The sequence below is a fragment of the Euprymna scolopes genome, chromosome 44 (genome assembly GCF_053919585.1).
Source record: "Euprymna scolopes isolate OS-2025 chromosome 44, ASM5391958v1, whole genome shotgun sequence".
Classification (NCBI taxonomy): Eukaryota; Metazoa; Mollusca; class Cephalopoda; order Sepiida; family Sepiolidae; genus Euprymna; species Euprymna scolopes.
Genome location: NC_136525.1, coordinates 6,825,781 through 6,845,226, shown reverse-complemented (window position 1 = coordinate 6,845,226; position 19,446 = coordinate 6,825,781). Strand labels below are relative to the sequence as shown.

The following is a 19,446-nucleotide window of genomic DNA, read 5'->3' as shown; positions in this document are numbered from 1 at the left end:
CTCGGAGAGGGTACGTTTGGGAAAAGGTATTATAAATAATAAACTAGACAAAATACTGTTAGAAATTTGCTCAATATATGTTACCGTGACATAAGTTGACATGTATTCGGTTGTTTTCTAACAGTATTTTGTCTAGTTTATTATTTTTGAATTGAATGACCTTAAGAATGACTTGAATGCTTAAAAAAATAACTGGAATCCTTCAAAAACAACTTGAATGATCTGGAGAATGACTTGAATGGCTTTGAGACTGACTGGTTGTAAAGTGGTTGATCATTTTATATTAATACAGAAAAGTGATCCCCCACTTTATATCACAAAGTTACAAACATAAGTCACAGCATGTAGTAAGAAACGATACTACACTTTGATCTTTATATATAATTTATTTTGTGAAAATGAAAATTACAATCAAAATAATTCAATGTAAAATTAAAATAAATTAAAAGCAAAATTCAAATTTACAAAACAAATTTAGGCACAAGACCCTTTAAGATCTGGGGGGGGGGGAGTGTTGCAGGGTCTTTGTTACTAAAGTGAAATTGGAGTCTTTGGCGACTTTACTCTTGACTGGCAACATTTACCACAATACCTCATTCACTCTGTGGACTCTAAACTAACTAATGAAACCCCCAGCGTTTTTGCAAAAAAGAATATATTTACAATTATTTTGTGTGTGTGTGTGTGTGTGTGTGTGTGTGTAAAAATTTTTTTTTTTTTTTTAATCAAAATGTGTGTGCGTGTGAAAAAAGTTCAATTCATTGGAAAATATACTTTGATCTTGTCTTGGCCAAAAGGCCAAGAAAAGCTTAAAAAGCTAAGAACAGCATCTATTTACAATAGACCTTTGATCTTAACCAAAAAGGCCAAGCACAAAAGTGTTACGGACGGACCGACTTATAGAGTCGCTTGCACGCGACTAAAAATCTACCAAAAATGTAGTAATCATCCAATCAATACGAAATTTTCACCGATTAAATGAAGAATGGTGTAGTTATAATGTTATAAATGTACTTTTTTTTTTTTCATAATCGATACTAATATTTTTTTTGTCTATCCTCCTTCTTTATTTGTGGGTACAAATATGCTTAAAATAATCAGCCGAAACTGAGCAAAATATATTGTAGTGTGGGGAGAGTGAGGATTGTAGACAGGGCTCTACATTGCGAGTGATTTTTCAAAGTGGCGACTAGAAACAATGAAGCGCTTATCTTTTGGCGATTGTGTTTCTTCCGCTGACAATCTTCCAAAACTCACTACTGAGTGAAAAATATCTTTTCAACTTTTTTTTTTTTAAATAAAATGAACAAAGTTAAATTATTTAAACAATAAAAGTTTATTTTTTTTTTTAACGAAGGCTGTTTAAAAAAAAAACATTTCAAGAAAATGTTTATAGCTTCAAATATCAATATAAAATTTGTTGTATATTTAGAATTACACTTATTAGAAAAAAAAAAAAAACCAGAAAAATCTTTATGATGCATATACTTGTCATAGAACGAAAATGTCATATTCTAAAAATCATGTGGGTTTGGCTAGTAACTTTTATATTTGGCTAGTAAACGAAAACATTTTGTCAAAAGGTCAACTAGAGATAAATTTGTCCATATAGACCTGGTAGATAAAAAAAAAAAAAAAATTAAAAAAAACAAAACAAAAAACGCACACATTAGATTTTAAGGTTGAAAATCGGAATTTTGAATGTTTTATTTTCACCTTTTGCATTTTGAAGTGTGAAATTCATTGAATATGTTAATGATTATTATCTTTCAGATTAGCAACAAAAAAAAAAAAAAAAAAAAAACTTTTTCATTATTTTTTGCGAAAAACACTTAAATCTGGAAAATAAATTAATAATTTTCTTTTAGTGAGCACAATATTGCTAAGATACCATTTAATAGGAAATGCTTTGAAGAATATATATATAAAATCAATAAATAATTGTGTATTTTGCTAAAAATATGATAATTTCTTCCAGCAATTTCTTGTTTATTCACCTATGGTGGCCCAACCGTAATAGAAGATGCAAGAGTATTTTTCAACACATGACACCTAGCATTCCCAAAATGGTTACCCATCTGGTACTGGCCAGCCTCATCGTTACTTAACTTCAGGGTTATGTAGGCAACATATATATATATATATATATATATATATATATATATCGCTTATGAAAAAAAAGAATTAAATCCTTCACTTAATCGTCAAATCAAACGTTAAAAATACATGTCTAAATTAAGTTTATTTAGTCCCGTCTAGGCATCCATACTTAATTTTAAACTATAATTAAATTTTGGGGTTTGTATTACTGTACACAAATTCAATAAAGTTGTCAAAAAACAAAAATATAACAAATAAATGTTATCAAAGTCAAGATAAGTTACTTTTCTACCTAACTGGATATATTTTTCGTGTTTTTATTCAACATGTTTATTCAGCTCGAAAAGCATACAATGTTTACCGATGTATTGAAAAATTCAAAATGGCGCTCGACTCTCTTTAACACGGTAAGTTCGGGAAAAGGTGTTATAAATAATAAACTCGACAAAATACTGTTAGAAATTCGCTCAATATATGTAACCGTGACATAAGTTGACATATATTCAATGTTTTTTTAATAGTATTTTGTCTAGTTTATTATTTATAACACCTTTTCCCAAACTTACCATGTTAAAGAGAGTGTCGGGCGCCATTTTGAATTTTCCAATACATCGGTAAACACTGAATGTTTTTCGAGCTGAATAAACATGTTACATTGAATAAAAACAAAAAATATATCCAGTTTGGTAGAAAAGTAACTTATCTTGCCTTTGATAACATTTATTTGTTATATATTTGTTTTTGACAACTTTTTCGAATCTGTGTGTACAGTAATACAAACCCAAATTTTGTTTTTTTATTAATTTCGCTATGCAAATCTATAGTGATATAAAACATTGGAATTATATGAAATTCAGGGACTTAGAATATTTTTTCATATTCGTTTTATCTTCAATTTGTGATATATAAAACGTGCCGAACAAAATTAATTATTAAAATTCTCATAGACATTCCAAAATGGGGGGGTGAATTTATAAAACAACATTTGTCTAAAATATTATATTTAGTTTATCGGAAAGAGCATAAAATTTTACATTCACCCTGAAAAAACGTAACAATTGAACGAATAGGAAAATTTTGATAGATTTTTAAAGTTTAAAAATTGAAAAATATTCATCTCATAAAAATCAATTGATTTCACTACGTAACAAAATGGCTTCCCAGAGCGCACGCACTTTGTAAACAATGTTTTTTAAACAATGAAAAATAATATTTCTATTATTTTTTAAACAACTTAAATAGTTTATTTTGGAAGCATATTCTATAAAGAAAATAAATAACCCACTTTAGAAAGAGAAATTACGAGTTTTCTATATTTTAATCGCAGTTTTCTGTTAGGGGTGTCAAAAATTCCCCCAAAATTCTGATACTGCTAGCAAATAATCCTAAATCTTATTTAGACGAAAAAAAATTATTTGGTTAAAAAACCTTTAAAAAAAACTATTTTAGCGATAGAGGCAAAAATGACAGTGAATGGTGTGGTTTTGGAAAATTTAAAATTCTATTAAAAATAGAAAAAGTTTTTTTTATTATTCTGCTTTTCATATGATAAAATCCAGGCTTTTATTTTTCCGGGGGGGGGGGGAAGTTGCTAAAAAATAATGGATTTTAATAGATTTTAATTCATTTAAAAAAAAAAAAAAATTTTTTTTTAATTGTTTTTTGCTTATAATGGGTGCAATTTAGTATTTAAATTCCTATTACAGAAGTTTTTATTTTCTCAGTTAAAAAAAAAAAAAAAATAAAAGCAATTTATGTGATTTTTGGAATATGACATCTTCGCTCTAGGATAAGTATGCACATCAAAGGTTTTTCTGCATTTTTTTTTTTAATTAATTAAATTCTAAATAAACACCAGGTTTTCTTTTTCCAAACTTGACTTTCAGAATTACAAAACCAAAAAACACAGGAATTTTTCGATATGGGTGCACTGACTAATCGGCCAATTAATTACTTTTCTCTTTCCTATTAAATTTACACCATTTCATCAATGCCAAGTGACTCATCAGATAGCTTTGACACATTAACACAGTAACTGCCAATTCAACTTGACATTTGTTAAGTGTCTGGCTGCTATTATGGCTTTTTGCCTTTTTTTCTTTATTTTTTTCTTTATTAAATGAAATCACAAAATATTTCAATTCTTAAGCAAATTACTATAAGCCGAAGTTCTGGAGGATGCTGCGATGATTACCTCTGCTCTGCACCTGCTGCTGCTCTACTTCTCCTATTCTTGCTGCCTATTCTTAGTATTTAAAATTGAATACTCTCAAGTTGTAATGTAGAAACATTAGAGTTTCTCCATTCTCCGGACACAGCCTGTTCCTTGTAGGTTCATACACATTACCACCTGTACTGAAGAGCCTCTCACTCTGCACGGATGAAGATGGTGCGCTTAAATATTTTGAAGCCAGTTTACTCAGCAGTGGTAAGGTCTCTCGCGTCATTTTCCACCACTGAAATGGATCATCATCTCTAGCGAGTAGTGGTAAAGCCACATAATGGTCAAGTTCTTTTGTGCACTGATGAATAAGAGAGTTGCTCCTTTTGTGTTCAGGTGCCGATTCTTCTATTTCTGTTGTGGTTGCAATCTCTTGCTTTAACTTGGCCTCTATTTGCTCTAAGTTTAGACTTGTTACTGTAGACTTATTCGAAGCTAATTCATCAAACAGGCTTGAAAGAGATACAGTTTTAATTTCACTTTGATCTTCTTGACCCACAGCAGAGCTTGAAAAAGTGTATCCTAATTCCACTTCATTATTATCGCCAGTAGAAAGCAGAACATGCAGAATCCAGTCCTGAATGGTGTTTTCCATATCGTTTGTTTGGATTTTAAATCTTGGATCTAGGAAAGTAGACACGCACAAGTTCTTATCATTTAGATAAGACGAAAATTTTGTTTCCATTGATTCAATGAATTGTTCAACAATGGCAAGAAGGATTCCACTAAAGTCAGAAATATCAAAATTAGATTTGACAGCTTTTGACAGAAATAACCTCAAAGCTAAAATTGTAGGTATTATCATCGATATGGTTGAAGTTCTGTGACTTGCTTCTTTGATGATTTCCTCAAATGGGCTCAGTAACTGGACAATTTTTTGAACAAATCCCCATTGGTAAGTCGTTAACGTAGGAATCTTATTATCAACGGCATACATCACAAGAGCTTTTTGTTGTTCTAAATTCCTTTTCAGCATATAATATGTTGAATCCCATTGTGTGGTCACATCTTCAATGAGCTTATGTTTTGCCATATTAAGTTGATCCTGTATTTTAGTTAATTTGCTAATAGCTAGTGGAGAGCGATTAAAGTGAGAGACTATATTTCTGTTGATTGTAATGATCGTCTTCACAGCTTGTTGGGAAAATAACAAATCATTTATCGACACTTGCAATGTATCTATGAAGCATGATAGTGATTCTAAGCCACATTCTCTGACACCAGCAACCATATTTGCTCGTGAATCTCGCAAGACTAAAAAAACTTTATTGGAGATTTTATACTCATCCAAAACTTTGCGCAATTCTTCACTTATTCTTGCACCTGCATGCGCACCAGGGAATGGAACAACTCTAAGCACAGCTCTGCAGGGTTCAAAGTCATTCGAAAGCCAATGACCTGTCAAACTCAGAAACGGAGTATTATCTGTTGTAGCTGTCCAAATGTTTGTAGTTAAAGAAATGCTGTTAATTTTATCAAGAGATGATTGGATTTTTTTCCTTACTTTTGTAAATATATCTGGAATTATTTTTTCAGTGAAGTATTTTTTTGATGGAATACTGTAATTTGGACAAAGTTTTGCAATAAGCCTATTAAATCCAATGTCAGAGGTTAAAGAATATGGTTGTAGATCAAGAGCAATCATTTCTCCTATCCGATAATGGATCTCTCGTGACCTGTGATCATTAATATCCCAGATTTCCTCGACAGATATTGATTCTGTAGTATTTTGGTGTTTCGCTGGCGGTTCATAGTTGCTGCCACTTGTTCCTGGAATGTCTGTCCCTAAGTATACATTGTGTTTTCTTTTCTTATCAGCAACTTCCGTTTCTATTGAATGAATTTTTCTAAGATGGTTTAACATATTAGTTGTAGTAAAAGACTTGGCCGCTTTGCCTCCCCTTGATAAGACGGCTTGACATAACTTGCAGATAGATGTCGTCTTATTCTCGGGATTGACATCAAAATACTTCCAACAGAAACTGGTCGTCATGGCGGTTAATATTTAATCAATTTTTTTTTTTACGTATTTAAATTGCTTATGCCCGATATCTAATTAGTAATTTGTCTCATTAAAATATCTAAACCAAAAAAAAAAAAAAAATGAAATTATGTACTGGTTGCACACGTCCAAAAATGAGAAACAAGATTATGATTGATGATGCGTTTTTTTTTTTTTTCGGTTCACCCGCAGTTGCAATTGACCATACAGTTCCTCAATGTGAAAACTGAAAGATAGAGTAATAATTTTCTTTGATTTAAATTTGATTTTAAGTAAAATAAATAAAATAAGATTATCTTCAAGATTAGTTTCCCAATTTGTCAATTTAAATACAGTGACTCAGATTGTTCTGACACATTAACACAATAACTGCCAATTTAAGTTGACATTTGTTAAGTGCCTGGCTGGTTAACTTATAGTTATGTACTTTTTTTTTCTTTTTACATAGGCGTCACCACTTATCAAGGCCGAGAGGCCACTCAAGGATAAGGGTTAAAGAGTGTAGAGTAGTCAAAAGGACAATATAGTAATCGATAGTAATGGAAGTTCGGTAAATTTGTTAACTTAAGTGGAACGGCTCATCAGAAACTTGTTCACGTTGGGCTTGAAGACAACCATATTATAGACAGCTGGAAAGCAGGAAAACGGAAGACAATTCCACAGGCGTGCAGTTCTAAGAAAGAAGCTTTGTTCATGGAATCTACGTTTAGGCTTAGGCATAGATAAAGAGTGGGGGGAGGGGAGATTATTGATAGTGTTTTCAGCTAGACGAGTGTTTCTTGTGAAAGTTTGGCGGGGGGGGGGGGCATAGATTGAAGCTCAGTCGAACACTTTCCATGAAAATAACGATAAAATAGAGACAAACTCACTCGCAACATCTCTTCTGCAAGATAGAGGTTGCAGGGAAGAGAAAAGGACATCTCCCACAAGGCCACGAAATCTATTTTGAACTCTAACAAGGCAGGACAAGTCCTTTCTAGCAGCTCCTGTCCAGATGTGGTAACAGTACTCCATCACAGATCAAAGTGTAGTATCTGTTCTTCAGACGCTGCACTCCAATTTCTTGTTCTCTGTAAGTGGAGGAGAAATCCTTCACGACTGAGACAATTTTTATTCCTTTTCTCCACATTAAAAAACGACCCTGGTGTCTAACTGTCCCGTGGAGAGGCATTGTAAATAGGAGCAGTACTCCATCCTTGGACGTACATGGCTCTTATATAGATAGAGAATTGCATCAGCAGTGAGATATCTACTGGATCGATAGAAGGATCCGACCATTTTTCCAGCGGCCTTGGCAACAGATTTGATGTACGTATTCTATTTAAGATCAGATGTACTTCCTAACTTCCGGCATGGCATCTTCTAGAAGCAATGACAAGGCAAATCATTTCTTTTCCTTTTCTCTTTCATACCTCCATCTCTCTTGTACTTTTTGTTATGTTTTCCCAATTTTTTTTTTTTTTTTTTTTTTTTTTTTAAATAATCATTGAAAAGTTTTTTGGTCTATTTTAATTAAGAACTAGCGAGGGGTACCCAGCGTTGCCCGGGTGTTTGGAGGTGTGTGGAAACTCCGGGGGTGGGGTGGGGGGGGCTTAAAAAAAAAATGTTTTGGTAGGTAAGTATGAGGATCGAACCCGAACCCTTGAGGCAAAGTTGTAAATTAAAGTGTGAAAAAAAAAAAAAAAAGTGCGACGTTAACCACTGAGCCACCGCGAGATGCTACCGGAAACACGTTTGAATTTATTTAATTACTTGGATTTGGCAGGTGCCCGTTTTAATGAGTTAATGAGGTCAAGTTTGACTGCGGGATAGTATTTACTGCGGGAACGCTTCCCAAGATGTTATAGGAAAAAGACTAACCCACATGCGGTGAGCGACAAATATTGAATATTTATCTTCCCGAAATTGAGCAAATTAAATAGACAGGCGAGCTTCGTTGTTAACTGTGAGATATTACGATTTATGTGATATAAAAAGTTTCAAAAAGTTGTGAACCGACCGACCGCTTCTCTGAAAGAAGCCTTTTGTAGACACACAGAAAAAGCGAACACACATACATACATTTTCGCTTTTATATTTATAGATTATTGAAATTAACTTTTTTTCCTTTTTAATTATTGAAAACACTTTTTCAAATATTTTTAAACTATTTTGCTAAAATTTATCGGATACATTTTTTTTTTTTTGTTATGTTTGAAATTTTATTCGGTTTTCAATAATTTCATAAAAAAATTTTAATTTTGTTATTAAAAGTGAAAAATTTACTTTTAAGAATTATCGAAAACACTTTTTAAAATACTTTAAAACTATTTGGGGAATATTATGTATTGGATACGTTTTTTTTATGAGGTTTGAAATTTTTATTTTGATTTCAATAATTTTATTTTTTATACTTTCATAAACATTATATAAATTCAAATAAAACAGCTTATTTTTAAAAAATTTTGTTATTAAAACTGCAAATAAAGTCTAATTGTTATTTTTATCTTTATAATTTTGTTAATTTTTATTATACTTCTCAATAATGTCCTTTTATATTTCAATCAATCACTTCACAACAGAAATACTGAAGAACAATAAAAATGAAGGAACGGATTTACCTTGTCACCACTTCCAGTAGCAGCCACGCAGGAGGTTAGGAAGTACGTTAGCTGACTATAACCAGCTGGCTACTATTATGGCTTTTTGCCCCCCCCCTTTTGCTTTATTAAATGAAAATTACAAAATATAATTTCCAATTCTTAAGTGAATAATTATAAGCTACAGTTCTGCTTACACCAGAGCATGCTGCGGGGATTACCTCTGCTTTGCTTCCACATCCATTCTTGTTAGCTGCTCTCATCAGTATTTAAAGTTGAATACTCTTAAGTTGTAATGTAGTTTCGACACATTAACATAATTCAACTTTACATTTGTTAAATGTCTTGCCACTATTATAGCTTTTTGCCTTCACAGCTAGGCAAACTTGGGTCCTTGTACGGGAAAAAATATCCAGTAAATAAAACGTTTAGTAAATCGTTATTTTTTTTGCATTTCCATACATCAAAACATGGATATAAATATCACTAAAACATCCGCTGGGTCATAAGCTTCATCTCGGTACTTTACTTGCCTGGGTGGGTTGCCTCTAGGCTGAGATAAACCGCATCACACACACACACAAACAAGACAGACAGGCACTAGGAAAATTTATAATAAGATTAACCAAAACTTGGCTGGGTGCCTGGCGTTGCCCGGGTGTTTGGAGGTATATAAAATTTTAAAATGTGGTAGTAGGCAGGCAGGCAGGCTCGAACCTGCTACGTGAAAGTGGAAGAGAAAGTGAAAGAAAGCCAGACGTCTTACCGCTACGCCACGACGCGACTGGAAATGTAAAGATGACTTGCGGAAATGGTGTTGCTTTAAACCTCCCACGAAAGTTGTTTTTAATGCGAGGGGAGGGGGGACCAGTTCCTGCAAAAAGGGGACACTCTGGCAGTATCCAAATAAATAGTAATTGTCTCAGTATAAAGGGTGTCCCCCTACGTTGACCAAGGGTCAATTACAGAACAGATACTACCCAGCCGAAGGCCAGGCGCTGCCTGTTACGTTCGATTAGTTTCGCTTTATTTCTATAAAAAAGACAAACAGCCGACACGATGGGATGGCGGGAATAAAAAAAAAAAAGACAATATCCGTTCGCGAATCTGAGATATTATGATTCAGAAGTATGCGCTAACCGACGCGAGAATCCCTGTTTGGTTGTCTGTCTATTTAATTTGCCCGACTTTGAAACGTTAAATATTCCACATTTTTGGACTGCCGCGTGTTGCTGTCATTTTTCGGTATAATGAAAAAAAAAACGCAAAACTCGATTCGATCGGCCAATGTTGGCTTCACCGTTATATCAGACAATTGCTTTATTACTCCTCTCCTAATAATAAACATAAAAAAAAAATCATTAAAAACTATCCCGCACTAAAAAGTCACTGCTGAATAGCCATTGCTTATGTCTTCGTAACGCTCTCGCAATGACCTTATTAAGTGGCCACCTGTGAATCAAACCACTTCGACTTGACTCACTTTTTAATCACTCTTATATTGCCACTGTTGCCGTAGCACAGGTGTTCAGGCTCAGCCTATTGGCCTCAAGGCTCTGGGTTCGAGCCTACTGCCCCTCCCGACATTTTTCCATTTCTAAAATCACTACCGTTAACTTTCTTTGTTCCGATTTACCCCCCCCCCCAACACACACACCTACAACACCGGGTACCTCCACTAGTCTATATATATATATAAAAGCGAAAATGTGTGTGTGTGTGTGTGTGTGTCCGTCCGCCAAAGGCTTTTTTCACCAGGATTCTCGGGGTTGTTACTATTTCTTATAATTTTTTATATGCTATCTAGATATGTAACAATTACGGAACGACGTCGTAAAAGTCTTATTTCAGCAACTTTTATCTTACAAAATTTGCGCTGTGAATTTGTTTCCTTTCTTCTGCTCCTCCTGCTGCTGCTATAGCATGAGATTTGACCTAGAAAACCACCTGGGTTTATAAACACTTATTTTCGACTCATCTAAAGTTACTGCCTTCGCGGTGTCGTGTTATGTCATCAGACTATTAACCTCAAGGCTTTGGGTTCAAGGCTACCTTCGTCCTTAAACTTTTGTCTGTTTTTGTTTTTAATATTTAATGTTTATTACTTTTAGTTTCCATCTATCCACACACATACACTTTTCGCGTCCGCTGTCTTTTTGTTTTCCAGATTTTTTAAAGAACTTAATATCGTTCGTTTTTGGGTCCCCCACCCCACCCATCACGTTCGCATGTTTTTTTTTTTTTATAATATTCAAACAGGGTTATTACTTCGCTTATTCTTTCGTTTTGATTTACCCACCCCCAACACACACCTCTAAACAGCCGGGCAACGCCAGGTACCCCCGCTAGTCTGTACTAAAGAGCGGCTCACTCATCACAGATGAAGGTGGTGTGCTTAAATATTTTGAAGCCAATTTACTCAGCAGTGGTAAGGTCTCCTGTGTCTTCTCCCACCACTTAAATGGATCATCACTCCTTGCGGCATAATAAAAGTAAAACTACATAACGATCAAATTCTTCTGTGTACTTATGAATAAGGAATTAAGTTAAAAATAGTTAAGATCGACAAATGATTGTAAAAGGATTTCTGCGGACCCGTTGGCTGCTGGTGAAGATTTTGAAAAATACATGTTTTTACTTTTTGGGTTTTTCTTTTTATGTTTTTTTTTTTTCAAATATTAAAGTGAAATTAGGCGTTTCAGTAAAGCATAAATTTTTTTTTTTTAAATATATATTTAAAAAAAAAAAAAAAAATCGTTTTGCTTTATTAAAAAAGGCGTTTTAGTAAAACATACCGATTTTTATATATATATATATATATATATTAAAAAAAAAAAAAAATCAATTTGCTTTACTGAGAAGGGTGCCAACAAAGTTTAGCTGCATCATGTATAATATATATTTTTGTCCGTTTATTTATTTTTAAAATATTTAATGATTAAAAATAGAATATATTTTTAATATAGACGGGGGGGGAAAAAAAAAAAAAAAAAAAAAAGGTATGAATTCTCCATAGTCTTCAGAGGATGGACAAATCCACATAAATTTTACAATCGTTTGTCAACGAGACTAAACTTGAAGATAACCCAAAATGGGAATTCGGAAGCTTAACTCGTTCTTAGGGGAGGTAACTTTTTTACCAAGAGATTTGTTCATTATTTTTTTTTTTTTTATATACGAGAATTAGGGATGCTAAACCTAACAAAGGAAGAAAATGATAAATGGAGATCAATTGTAATTTTTATTGAAAAAAAAAAAAACATCCGAGGAAGTTTTTTTTCAACTACTTTATTTAATGCAACAAAGTTTTCTAACATTAACTACAAAAAATATAACCTTGAACATTTTTGTAAATAGGACACGTTTTGGGGTAAATATGCACTTTAGATGCATAAATTCTTTGATCTACATAAAAACATAAAAAGCATTTAGTAAATTTTTGCCTCAACATTTTCTTTAAAAAAAAAAAAAAAGATGACTTCATTATGTTTTCAGGTATGCTGAAAACGAATATTGCACTTAAATTTTCCAAATATTAAACAATGCCATTTCTTATGTTATTGCTGGTAGGCATCTTGATGCACACGCTCTTAAAACTCTGAGAAACTATGTGCGCGCACCAAGATGGCCACCAGCAATGACAGTGCTTAATATCCGGAAAAATACTTGAACCTAAACGAGCTTTCCTTTCTGCTATAAAATTAATTCCTTTTCACGTTTTATTTTTCTGCGGATTATTGTTTCATGTTAGCAGGAAAATTTTTTTAAATGTTTATTTAATGACTTTTAATGTGTGTGTGTGGGGGGGGTCACTTTTCAATTGTAACGTTCTATTAAATCCATACCCCATTTGCGGTCAATCAGCATAACTTTCCTTATTGCGTCACGTATCTGCTGTTGTGTAAAATGAAATGTTAATATGTAAACTTTATAAAGAATAACAACCGCAAAGTGGGGTATCAATTTAATAGAACGTTAAAATTGAAAAGTGATCCCCCACGTTAAGTCATTAAATACACTTTGGGTTTGTTTTTGGCCAAGATCAAAGTGTAGTATCTGTTCTTCAGATGCAGCACTTCCATTTCTCGTTCTCTTTTAGTGGGGGGAAAAATCCTTTACGACTGAGACAATTTTTATTTTTGTTTTTCTCCACGTTAAAAATCGACCCTGGTGTCTAACTGTCCCGTGGGGAGGCATTGTAAATAGGTACACCTCTAATACTATGTAAGTGGCGAAAAAGTTGTCAAAAAATTATATATATATATATATATATATATATATATATATGTGTTATAATGGAATAAATCCATAAATCCAGAGGAAATCCGGGTATGAGAGCTCAATGTGGTAAACAGAGCAATAAGATAAAAAATATAACACGGAAATTACATAATTGTCGATGCAATAATTTATTTCAACCTTATGGTATTTTCAAGCATCTAAATCAGACAATTACATTTTTGATACTGAAAAAAAGAAAAGAAAAGATCGGGCTTCGACCCTCTGGTTTTTTGAGGGTCGAAGCCCGATCTTTTCTTTTCTTTTTTTCAGTATCAAAAATGTAATTGTCTGATTTAGATGCTTGAAAATACCATAAGGTTGAAATAAATTATTGCATCGACAATTATGTAATTTCCGTGTTATATTTTTTATTTTATAATTTATTATATTATATATATATATATATATATATATATATATATATATATAAATAAAAAACAAATAAATGTTATCAAAGGCAAGATAAGTTACTTTTCTACCTAACTGGATGTTTTTAGTGATTTTATTTAATGTAACGTGTTTATTCAGCTTGAAAAAAAAAAAAAAAAAAAAAAATGAAAAATGCAAATGGCGGCATGATGCTCGCTGTTCGATACGGTAAGTTTGGGAAAACGAGTTTAAACAAAAAAAAAAAAATATACAAAATACTGTTAGAAACTCACTCAATATCATATTGAATATAAGTTACCGTGACATAGGCTGACATAATAGGTGGGTTTATAACAATATTTTGTATATATTTTTTGTTTTAACTCATTTTCCCAAACTTACCATGTTCAACAACGAGTATGCCGCCATTTTGCTTTTTAAAATATACCGATAAACATTGTATGATTTTCGAACCGATTACACGTTTTAAAGTGAGTAAAAATACTAAAAACTTTTCCAGATAGGTAGAAGAGTAACTTATCTTGCCTTTGGTAACATTTATTTGTTATATATTTGTTGTTTTTTTTTTTTTGGGGGGGGGGTCCACTTTTTCGGATCTATGTGTATAGTAACACAATCCCTAATTTTTTTTTTCCTGCTAATATGAAAGTTAAGTCTGTCATAGACAACAATCCGCAGAAAAAAATAAGCAAACATAAAATGGAATTAAATTTACAGCGAGGGGGGGGGAAGCTCGTTTAGGTCCGCCAACATTTTATTTGCTAAAAATTTAAGTGCGATATTCGTTTTCAGCATACTCGAAAACCTATCTGAATTGTCTTTTAAGACAAACGTAAAACTGTAAACGTAAAAATTTAGCAAGCATTTGACGGGGGGGGGGGGGGGGATACAACTGGTGGACCACTGGACCTCATGCAAAAATTTACCAAAAAGTTATCCGCGCGTGTAAATTCAAAATGTTTGTAAGTAAATAATTAAAAATGTTATTTCTTGGCAAGTATAAAAAAAAAAAAAAGTTGAAAAAAAAAAAAAAACAATAAAATTAATCAACTTTTAAACAATTTCCATTTTAAATTAAAAAAGAATTCAAAATTTACGTGGATGCAGCAAAGAATTTTGCCAAATTTATTTAATAGTATTTTGTATAATTTTTAATTCATTGTCGAGATTTCAAAGATATAAGACATACCACACGGTTATTTTTTTCTCGTGCTTGTAATAAATCTCGACACTTGTTTTTCGAACCGAATAAACATTTTGCATTAAATACAGATTCGAAAAAGTTGTCAAAAAAAAAATAAAAAAATAAAATAAAATAAATAAATAAATAAAATAAAGGTATTTTTTAGATTAGGTCCACCTCCACCTCCACAATTGTCTTTTAAATGACAACTTTTATAGGTTTTCGACTATGCTGAATACGAAAATCGCATTGAAATTTTGCAGAAATAATTAGTTATCGAGATATATTATGCATTGTATTCTTTGGCGGCCATCTTTTTTCACGCGCGCCAGTGCCAGTCATAGATGAGTAGATTTGTTTATGGCGCGCGTGCACGGGCGTAAAAAAGATGGCCACCAAAGAATACAATGCATAATACAACTTTTTTATATCTCGATAATAACTACTTATTTCTACAAAATTTCAATGCGATTTGCGTATTCAGCATAGTCGAAAACCTATAAAAGTCGTCATTTATAAGAAAATTGCGGAGGTGGAGGTGGAGTGGACCTAATCTGAAAATTTACCAAAATAAATAAATGTTATCAAAGGCAACATAAGTTACTTTTCAACTTAATTGGTTCAGTTTTTAGTTTTTTTTATTTCATGTAAGATGTTTATTCGGTTCGAAAAAAAAAAAAAAAAAAAAAACAGTGCTTATCGATGTATTTGAAAAACAAAAATGGCGGCGAGGTACTGTTTACCACATGAAGTTTGGGAAAAGGAGTTCAAACTAAAAAATTATGCAAAAATACTGTTATATATATATACCGTGACATGGGCCGAAGGTGCTAGTGCACTTACTGATCCGCGCTATTTTTTAAATAGTATTTTCAAGTTTAATTATAGTTTTATATCTGTTTTTATTAAACTGTAAGGTACAGAATAGGTACAAAACACCCTCCTCCCCTGTTAAGAATGGCTTTCTAAATAATAGCATTATTTCAGCAAGGATCAATAAATGCACTCACTGCACTAGTACCAGGCCGACATATATTTGGGGAGTTTCTAACAGTATTTTGTAAAACAATGTATAATGTTTTAGTTTAAACTAATTTTCCCAAATTTAACTTATTCAAAAGAGACCTCGCCGCCATTTGTATTTTTCAAATACATCGATAAACACTGTTTTTCGAACCGAATAAACATTTTACGTGAAATAAAAACACTAAAAACTCATCCAGTTAGGTAGAAAAGTAACGGGTTTGTATTACTGTACACATAGATTCGAAAAAGTTGTCAAAAAAAAAAAAAAAAAAAAAAAAAAAAAACATATAACAAATAAATGTTATCAAAGGCAAGATAAGTTACTTTTCTACCTAACTGGATAATTTTTCGTGTTTTTATTCAATGTAACATATTTATTCAGCTCGAAAAACAGTGTTTACCGATATATTGGAAAATTCAAGATGGCGTCTGATTCTCTCTTTAACACGGTAAGTTTGGGAAAAGGTGTTATAAATACAAAACTATATAAAATACTATTAAAAACCCGCCGAATATATGTCAACCTATGTCACGGTAACATATATTCAGCGAGTTTTTAACAGTATTTTATCCGGTTTTTTATTTATAACACCTTTTCCCAAACTTACCGTGTTAAAGAGAGAATCAGACGCCATCTTGAATTTTCCAATACATCGGTAAACACTATGTTTTTCGAGCTGAATAAATATGTTACATTAAATAAAAACACGAAAAATATATCCAGTTTGGTAGAAAAGTAACTTATCTTGCCTTTGATAACATTTATTTGTTATATATTTGTTTTTTGACAACTTTTTCGAATCTATGTGTACAGTAATACAAACCCAAAGTAACTTATCTTGCCTTTGATAAAATTTGTTATATATTTGTTTTTGTGATTGTATTACCGTACACAGATTCGAAGAAGTAGGTTAGAAACAAATATATAACAAATAAATGGGTACTAGTGCAGACAGAACTGCAGAATCCGCCGTAAATAATAACGTTATTATTTAAAAAGCCATTCTTAACATGGGGATGGTGTTTTGTACTTATTCTATACTTCAACCTTACAATTGAATTAAAAAAAAAGCATAAAACTTTAATTAAACTTGGAAATACGATTTTAAAAAAATAGCGGATCACTATCTGCACTACCACCTTTTTTATTCAGCTCGAAAAACATACAGTGTTTGGTAAAATCCATTGAAAGCGGTCGGTGGGTATATGAGAAAATAAAACTGTGTACGCATTATAAATGTTTCTTTTCTGTGTCTTACGTTATACATTAGTACATTAAGGGTCATTTCGAGTTAAAAGTTTATTTACTGCACTCATCTGGACTAAAGAAAATCATGATTTAAATGTGTATGTGTCGTCTAAATAACTAACGATAATTCTATGATATGGCCGACCAGACGGGTGATCAAAAAGTCAGATCGAGCGTACCGGAAAACGAAATGAGATCAAATTGACAATTGGCCTTGGGGGGGGGGGGCTTGAACTTTGCGCTTTTCATATTAATTTGTTGTTTTATTTTTTTGGTGGATAATTTTTTTTTTGGCCGTGTTTTTTTTAGTCTCATTTCGTTTTCCGGTACGCTCGATCCGACTTTTTGATCACCCGTCTGGTCGGCCATATCAGAGAATTATCGTTAGTTATTTAGACGAGACATACACATTTAAATCATGATTTTCTCTAGTCCAGATGAGTGCAGTAAATAAACTTTTAACTCGAAATGACCCCTAATGTACTAATGTATAACGTAAGACACAGAAAAGAAACATTTCTAATGCGTACACAGCTTTATTTTCTCAACCACCGACCGCTTTCAATGGATTTTACCCAGTGTTTACCGATGTATTCGAAAATTGCAAATGGCGGGGCACCAGGCACCGCTCTCTGCCAGAAAAAATACACAAAATACTGTTAAAAACCCACCGAATATATGTCCGCCTATGTCATATTGAGTGAGTTTCTAACAGTATTTCTTTTAGTTTTAACTCATTTTCCCAAGCTTACCGTGTTTACTCACTCAATATGACATAGGCGGACATATATTCGGTGGGTTTTTAACAGTATTTTGTGTATTTTTTTAGTTTTAACTCGTTTTCCCAAGCTTAGCGTGTTTACCAGAGAGTGCCCCCCCGACTACCCCGATATTTTTCGAGCTGATAAACATGTTACATTAAATAAAAACTTTTTTAAAAAATTATCCAATTAGGTAGAAAAGTAAATTATCTTGCCTTCGATAACATTTATTGGTTATATATTTGTTTTTTGACAACTTTTTTGGATCTAAAAACAACCCCGGTTTCTAAATAATTTACCCAAAAACAGAATTCGTTCGACAAGAAGATGGGTCACCACCTTTAAAAAGTTGGGTTTTATTATAATACCCAACTTCTAAGATGGTCAACCAACGCATCTTACTAGTATTTTTATTTTAAAAAGTCCATCGCTATAGGTCTTATAAATATGTCAGCCATTTATAAGTGTCGAAAAAGGAGATAAGTATGTCCCCTATATTCGCAATCGTCAAGGTGTTCACATCTAGAGAAATACAAATTTTCCCCCATTTTCCGTAATTACTTTTAACTATGAATACTTTCTTGAATTTTCAATTACATCGGTAAACACTATGATTTTCGAGCAGAATAAACATGTTACATTGAATAAAAACACGGAAAATATATCCAGTTTGGTAGAAAAGTAACTTATGTTGCCTTTGATAACATTCATTTGTTATATATTTGTTTTTTTAAAAACTTTTTCGGATCTATGTGTAATACAAACCCTATTTTTTTTCTTCTTCTTTGGTTTTAAGCCTCCGAAACTCTCGTACGGAAAAAAGAATAAATCTCGGTACTCATGCAGAGTGATCCCTGCTGAAATAAATAACGCTATTATTTAAAAAGCCATTCTTAACATGGGGAGGGTGTTTTGTAAATATTCTATACTTTAACCTTACAATTGAATAATAAAAAAAACCCCATAAAACTTTAATTAAACGTGGAAATAAGATTTAAAAAAAAATAGGGCGGGTCAGTGGTCACTCTGCACTCTCTGCATTAGCACCTAAATCTCTTAATAAAATTGAGTTACCTCCCTTAGAATAATGAGTTAAGTTTCCGAATTGCCCCCAAAATAATAATGTTAATTCGACAGGTAGTGAAAGGGTAGAAATTTTCCATATGCTTACCTCTGCATAAAAACTCAGGTCAGTCGCACAAAGATAAAATAAAATACGGTGTAGACGGTGCATGTCTCTTCGGTGAATTTCTTCCAGCAAGCAAAAAAGGGGACTTAACTTTTCTAAATTACTATTAGTCAATCGCCTAATTTGCTTATCGGTGTATATCCCTACTGAATAAAAAAAAAAATCTCTGAATTCTTCATGAAACAAAAAAGGCGCAATTCAAATGTTATTGTTAAATGCTGGAACTACATTTTTCTTGCGTTCAGGACTCTTCACATGTATTCATACGCAACCTCTCCACATATCTATTCTATTATATATATAAAAGTGAACGTGTGTGCGTCTGTGTACGTAATAAGTGTCAATTTTCAGTCTACAGACTCGAAATTTGATATACAGGGACTGAGATTTGGGAAAATCTTTGTAATCTGTTTTTGGCTAGAAATTTGGCTGTTAAGGGGTCAAAGTTCAACGATTTGACCTTTG

General features: G+C 32.5%; 1 protein-coding gene across 1 annotated transcript; it reads right to left on the bottom strand.

The window, feature by feature from the left end:
• Window positions 1–4,176: 4,176 nt before the first annotated feature.
• LOC145268665 (zinc finger BED domain-containing protein 4-like) lies at window positions 4,177–19,078 on the bottom strand. Its single transcript, XM_080124152.1, has 2 exons — window positions 18,964–19,078; window positions 4,177–6,549 (listed from the first exon to the last, which is right to left on the bottom strand). Exon 2 carries the CDS (start codon window positions 6,312–6,314, stop codon window positions 4,347–4,349), a length of 1,968 nt encoding a protein of 655 aa, XP_079980278.1. The 5' UTR covers window positions 6,315–6,549; window positions 18,964–19,078; the 3' UTR covers window positions 4,177–4,346.
• Window positions 19,079–19,446: the final 368 nt, after the last annotated feature.

Coding starts and splice junctions, on each gene's coding strand:
- LOC145268665 (XM_080124152.1), bottom strand. CDS start 6,314: ATGACGACCAGTTTCTGTTGGAAGTATTTTGATGTCAATCCCGAGAAT.